Source organism: Hemibagrus wyckioides, linkage group LG02 (genome assembly GCF_019097595.1).
Source record: "Hemibagrus wyckioides isolate EC202008001 linkage group LG02, SWU_Hwy_1.0, whole genome shotgun sequence".
Classification (NCBI taxonomy): domain Eukaryota; kingdom Metazoa; phylum Chordata; class Actinopteri; order Siluriformes; family Bagridae; genus Hemibagrus; species Hemibagrus wyckioides.
This window is the reverse complement of record NC_080711.1, coordinates 20,672,561-20,679,589: the sequence shown is the minus strand read 5'-3', so window position 1 is coordinate 20,679,589 and position 7,029 is coordinate 20,672,561. Positions and strand designations below refer to the sequence as shown.

At 39.8% G+C, this 7,029-nt stretch overlaps 1 gene segment (V, D, J or C); it reads right to left on the bottom strand.

The window, feature by feature from the left end:
* Positions 1-4,004: 4,004 nt before the first annotated feature.
* LOC131370245 (Ig heavy chain V region 914-like) lies at positions 4,005-4,447 on the bottom strand. The segment is given in 2 exon segments: positions 4,005-4,312; positions 4,402-4,447. Coding segments are annotated over 2 exon segments (354 nt in total).
* Between the last annotated feature and the right edge of the window lie 2,582 nt (positions 4,448-7,029).

Here is a 7,029-nt window from a genome sequence, read left to right as displayed (position 1 = left end):
CTCCTCATTGTTTAAATACATTTCAGATACATTCTCCTCCCATCATCAGCAGATAAGCAAATCCAAGTGTCAGAGCTGGATCTCACTCTACAGTGGAACCCTGGATTGTGAGTAACGTGCTTTACAAGTGCTTTGCGAGACGAACAAAAATTTTTAATAAAATTTAACTTGGTTAATGAGTGATAACTTGCAAGATGAGCACCACGCCATGAGCACCACGCCATGAGCATCATGTCATGAGCATCATGCAATGAGCTTGCGCAGGAAATCACAACTGAGCCAGTGGTTCTTCTCTCTCGCTGCGTAAAACAATGGGAGCTCGGGTAAGCTTCCCGTGTACTCGTCCTCAGTCGGTGTGAATCTCTCATATAGGCAACACCGCGCGAGTGTACTGTTTACTATAGCATTATAACTGTGTGTGTGTGTATGTGTGTGAAACTTTTCCATATTTTGCGTCCAAGTGTAGTGACTGTTCTTTAGTAGTGCAGCAATGGCCCCAATGAAGAAAAATCCAGAAAAGGAAGGTGGTAAGAAGAATGGTGTCTGTTAAACTTGAACAGAGAAGACTCCAGCTTGTCGTGTCAGTGTGTAGATTAGTTTGTCACTGTAAGCTGTACCCCCACCACTATTGATATATCCAATCCACTCCAGAGCTCCAGATTGTGATATGTTGATTTTGAATGGAACAGAAGCCTCTTCATCAAATACTATAATTTTCAATAAAATATTTGTCTGAAATAGTGAAATAGGCATCAAGTATTAAATAATAAATTTACCTTTGAGGATTAGTTCTATGATTGAGCATACTGACATCATACTAATAGAAAAATTCTACCACTGAAAATTCATGACAAAATGCTTTTACACTTTCTCACACATGTTCGAACAAATTATTATTTGTTTATATCAGTTATATACAGTCCAGTCCATTTACGGGCTAAGGCTTTAGTTTTAACTATGCCTTGGTGACCTTTAACACTGCTGTCTGCAGTTTTGGGGGTATAACAACTCTAGTTCCCCATAGAATGCAGCCTTGCTCTGTGGACAACTCATGCCTTTTTGTGAAAATTGCCCTCAAAGGTCCCTCTACTTGAGATGGCCAACCTTCCATAATGTATTTGTAAATTCGTGAAAGTTCACTATTGGTATGTGTCTCCCTAACCACTTGTGCTGCATTAAATGGTGCTTCCATTAGATGCTCTGCCAGCAGGGACTGAACTTGAGCAGAGCTCTTTGTCGTACCAATGTATTGAGGGTCGGGTAAGGGGCAACGAGACAACCCATCAGCATTACTGTGCTCCTCAGACTTGCGATAGATTAAATGGTAATCATACGCTGATAGCATCAATGCCCAACGCTGAATGCATGCAGCTGCCAGTGCAGGTAAACTCTTGTGTTCACCAAACAGTATCAGTAGGGGCGATGGTCAGTCACCAAGTTAAAATGTCTTCCCCACAAGTACTGGTGAAATTTCTTTACCCCATATATCAGTCCAAGGGCTTCCTTTTCAATTTGAGCGTATTGTTTTTCTGCCGGAGATAGGGTCCGGGAGGCATCATTCATTCCTCTCCATTTGGCATGGTGTGCTGGATAACTGCTCCAATGCCATATGCTGAAGCATCGCATGCTAAAGTGAGCGGCAGACTTGAGTCATAGTGGGCCAATACTTTTTCACTGGTGAGCAGCCTGTTCGTCGGCAGACCACTTCCAAGCTGTTTGTCCTCTGAGTAGACAGTAAAGCGGTGCTAAGACTGTGCTTAGCCGTGGTATGAATTTTCCATAATAATTAACAAGTCCCAAAAAAGCCTGAAGCTCCTTCACGTTGGTGGGTGCAGGACCCTTTGAATCGCTCTCACCTTGTCCTTTGAAGGGTGAATGCTGTGCTCGTCCAGTATATGTCCTAAAAACCCAAGTTGAGTTTTGCCAAATTCACACTTGGCCCACTTAACTAGCAGGCCATTTTCCTGGAGGCAATGAAGAACCTTTTGTAGGTTGAGGAGATGCTCAGTCTCTGAAAGTCCCATAACGAGCAGGTCATCCAGGAAAACTACCACAGGAAGGTCTTTCATTAGATTTTCCATAATCCGCTGGAATATGGAAGGTGCGGTACAGATTCCAAAGGGAAGTCTGTTGTACACAAACAACCCCTTGTGGGTGTTGATGGTGGTGTATTTCTTAGAGGTTTCATCCAGTAACACCTGTTGGTAAGCTGCTGCCAAGTCCATCTTAGAAAAGACTTTGCCTCCACTAAGGGTTGCTAAGAGCTCTTCCACCCGAGGCAAGGGATAAGAGTCTGTCACAACTGCCTGATTAACTGACACCTTGTAATCCCCACATAAGCGAAGTGATGCATCTTAACTGGAGATATTATATCGGCTTCTTCGGGCCGCTGGAGCTCTTTCTCAACTTGTTCTTTCATTGCAAATGTCAGGTGTCTGTGCTTACAAAATTTAGGAGTGGTGTCAGACTTCACTATGATGGAGGCCTTAATGTCTTTAAGGGTTCCCAACTCCTCCCTGAACACCTCAGAATACTTCTCTAATACTTCATTAAGCAACCCACCCTTACTTTCCTTCAAGTATTTAATCTGTTGCCAGTTTAGCTTAAGCTTCTGTAACCAATTCCTGCCACACAGTGTAGCACCATTTCCTTTAATCACCAAAAGTGGCAATTTTTCAGTTTGACCCTCAAAAGACACCTTAGCTGTGATTTGCCCTAACACAGGAATGCGACTCCCATTGTAAGCTTTGAGCTTAACTGTAGCTCCATCTAGCGGCAGATGAGAGAATGTCTGCCGGTATATTGCCTGTGATATCATACTCCGAGCAGCACCTGTTTCTATTTCCCGAACTATTCGCCGAACTAACAGTTAGCCGCGCATTGCTTCAGTTCGGCTACATACTGTGCTACTGACTAGCTTTGCTTCTGATTGCAGCGATTAAAACGAAACCCTTCCACCACCAGTAATGGCTTTGGCTCAAAATGTCCTTTGAGAATAGCCACAATCTCCTCAAAGGTTTTATCCTTTGGCTTTAACGGCTGGACTAAATTCCTCAAGAGTCCATAGGTGTCTGCCTCCATTACACTTAGTAATGTGGCTACTTGTTTTACTGCTGCTATGTCATTAGCTTCAAAGAATTGTTCCAGTCGTTCAATGTATGCCGACCACTGTTCATTCTCTGGCTTAAACTCGTCAATTCTTCCAAACAAGGCCATCGTATTCCTTAATACATAAACCAAGTTGTCTCTCCCCCTCCTTAATTTATCCTTGTTGCCAGTACTGTTATGTATTAAATTAAGACACAGGAATAGCCCTGCTTGTCTGTCAACACCGGTAAACCTTTAATGAGTCCACACTGCGCAAGCGCATAATAAAAAGCCAGGATAAGAGGATTTAGTAACAGAACATTCTATGCACATTGCATTACGGATATGTGAGCAATACACTACAAGGCTCCAGTGCTGTAGTCAGAATTGTTACCATTATTATTAGGGCTGGGCAACGATTAAAATTTTTAATCGCGATTAATCGCATGATTGTCATGAGTTAATGCTCTCTCTCTCTCTCTCACTCTGTTCCGTGCCTTTCTCCGTGTTTGTTTATCCGCCCGTTCTATTTCTTTTCTGCTTCCTTTCAGCCCCGCGGTAATCTTACACTTATCCCAAATGCTCTTATTGGTTCTGACGCGTCATAACGTTTATCCCAAGCCAATACGGATCACGATCCCACCCCTCCCGTCACCCATGGCTTGTCTGTATGTGTATTCAGAGCCGCTGAGCAACAGACTTTTAAAATAATTTACAAAATAACAAAAACTGTGTTAAGGCGCGATAAAATAATTGTCGGCATTAATTAATTAATGACTTAACGCGATAATAACGCGTTAACTTGCCCAGCCCTAATTATTATATATTTTTTAATGAAAGAGGATGTTGGGAGCTAGCACTGTTTCAGTGTTCTTGGGGTTTTTGTACAGGGATGTTGTTTATTTGTCTCACTGTGGTTAACAAGCGCAGTAATACACAGCTGTGTCTTCAGTCTGCATGTTCTGCCCTGTTAATGTCACTGTGCTGCTGGACGTGTCTCTGGAAAACTGAAATCTGCTTTTCAGTTTCTCACTGTAGAGAGTGCCACCGGCACCACATATCTCTCCGATCCTCTCCAGAGTTTTTCCTGCAGGTTGTCGTATCCAGTCTGTACAGTAGCTGCTGTCAGTTAATGAATATCCAGACACTTTACAGGTCAGAGTCAGTGACTGACCAGGAGTTAATACTGTGGATCCGGTCTGGATCAGCTCAACACAGTGAACACCTGTTAAAGAAAAGTTATTTTAATGATGTAAAAGTGAAAAGCTTTAAGGAACCAAAACTGTATTACATGTCAAATGTAAAAACACTTACAGTGTACGGCTGCCAGCAGCAGCAGCAGTAGGGATGTAGAGATCATGGTGTGTGTTGAAGCAGAAGAAGTAAAAGCTCTTAGTCTTTGTTGCTTAAATATATAACAGGGAAGGACATTTGCATAGAGACACTCCTTATTTATAATCAATTTGATGGACTATTGTATATATAAATAAGAAACTCACCACATCTTACACTGTTTTAGAGATAAATCACTGCAGCTTGAATTTATGTTTGAACCAATAATGAAACAATAGGAAGCTTAATGCTTAAATAGGTGAATTTATATTAAAACAAAAAAAAACACACCAAGTTTTATTCATTTAGAAAATGAAATTTAATTTATATTCATTAATATTTATGTTTAACTTGGAACCTTAAAACATTAAAACGGCATTATAAAATATATCTTGCCATGTTGCTGAGAAACCTCACAACCACACACCTTCTAATTCCATGGTCTTTCCTGATGTTTATTTCTTTCTACATTGTAAAACAATGCTGAAGGCGGCCGAAATACACAGTAATGTCCTTTGAACAGTTGGTATTGAGATATGTCTGCTATTTATGCTCTGTAAAGCCTTCATAACGGCTCTAATCTGAGGTGCTGTTAATTGGTGATTTCTGAGGCTGGTAACTCTAAATGAACTTCTCCTCTGCAGCAGAGGTAAGTTTTGGTCTTGCTTTACTGGGATGGTCTTCATGTGAGCCAGTTTCATTATGATGCTTGATGGGTTTTGCAAATGCACTTGACAATACTGTTCTTGCAAGAACTATTCCAGAACAACTGAACTTCGTGTCTTAAAATAACAACTGACTATAACAACTTCATAGTTTTGAAATCTCCAGTATTGTTCTACAATGTACAAAATAAATCCCTAAACAAAAAACATTGAATTAAAAGGTGTGTCCAAACTTTTGACTGGTAGTGTATGTATCACAATCTGTTATACAGACTCTGGCCTGGCTGCACACACATAAGACATGTGTGAGCATTTTCTTTAAGCTTTAAGGCCTGTAATAATCACTCTCTTTTTGTTCACACAATAGTTCTGGAATAGTTCTTGCAAGAACAGTATTGTCAAGTGCATTTGCACTACATGTTTTTGGAGTTGTCTCTAGTAATTTCCAAACGTCCCTCAATGTGTTTGTCATATATAGTTTTACTGGCATCATACCAGATAACCCCAATCCATCCCAGAGCTTTTCCAGCTTGTTGTCTGATCCAGTTCATGCCATAGCCACCAAAGTTAAACCCAGATCCTTTACAGGAAAGACTCAGAGTTTCTCCAGGTTTTTTTATTACTGAACCAGTGGGAATAGACTCAAGACTTTGACACTGAATACCTGCCACATAAACAAGAATATATTAGTGTATAATAAAAAATGCAAAAGATATTTGAGATTCAGCATGAAAACTCATCAATGAGGCTGATAAGAAGCAGGAATAAGGAGATTGGGATCTTCATGGTGAGTGCTGATGAGACTCGATCGCTCCACTCAGCTCAGCTGCACATAAATACTGCATGGACACACAGCAATCTGGATTTGCATCATGATGTCATGATAGAAAACATGAGGGAGTCATGATGATGTAACAGAGAGGAACAGCAACTAAACCTTCAACCTTCTCACACAAATTCTAATCTGTTAAGGTGATTATTTTCAGCCAAAGATATTACATTATAATGAGTTCTCATTAGTGATATGATTAGTATAGTGTTTATTATGTGCAGTAATGTTAAAGATTTTTTTTTAGAGATTATAATGGATTAAAATCTACACTACAACTATTTCAAAAATAAAATAACTTGAAACAGTGTCATAATTTGTGGGATTATTTATTTATTTATTTATTTATTTATTTATTTATTTATTTATTTATTTATATTTTTTATTGTTAGATTTGGATAGATAAGTGTTTTGTATTGTGGACATTCTGTTATAATGAACAGTGCATGAGGTGTTTTTGAACAGGGATTTTGCTGATCTGTCCCACTGTGTGTAACGAGCGCAGTAATACACAGCTGTGTCTTCAGTCTGCATGTTCTGTCCTCCAATTGTTATTGTGTTAGTAGAAGTGTCTCTGGAGATGCTGAACTTATTTTTTAGTTTGTCACTGTAACCTGAACCCCCACTAGGATAGATAAATCCAATCCACTCCAGAGCTTTTCCTGCAGGTTGTCGGATCCAAGCTGTATCATAGCTTGTAACTGAGGAAAACACATGGTGATATCTCAGACAATATATACTGCACCTTTATTCTTCATCAAGTAAATGAATGAATTTGATAAAGCACTCACAAGAAGCAGCTGCCAGCAGGAGCAGTAGAGATGTAGAGAACATGGTGTGTGTTGTTTGTACTGGAGTCTTCTCTGTTCTCCAAAGTTTAACAGACACCATCACATCATATAAATAGAGTGAGATCCAGCTCTGATGCTTGGATTTGCTTATCTGCTGATGATGGGAGGAGAATGTATCTGAAATGTATTTAAATCATGAGGAGGAGATTCATCTGATGGAGGATATGTGGATTATATGTGGAAATGCATAAAGGATTAAATTCTAAATTTACCTTTGAGGATTATTATCAGTGATTGAGGATACTGGGATCAAGATAATAGAAAA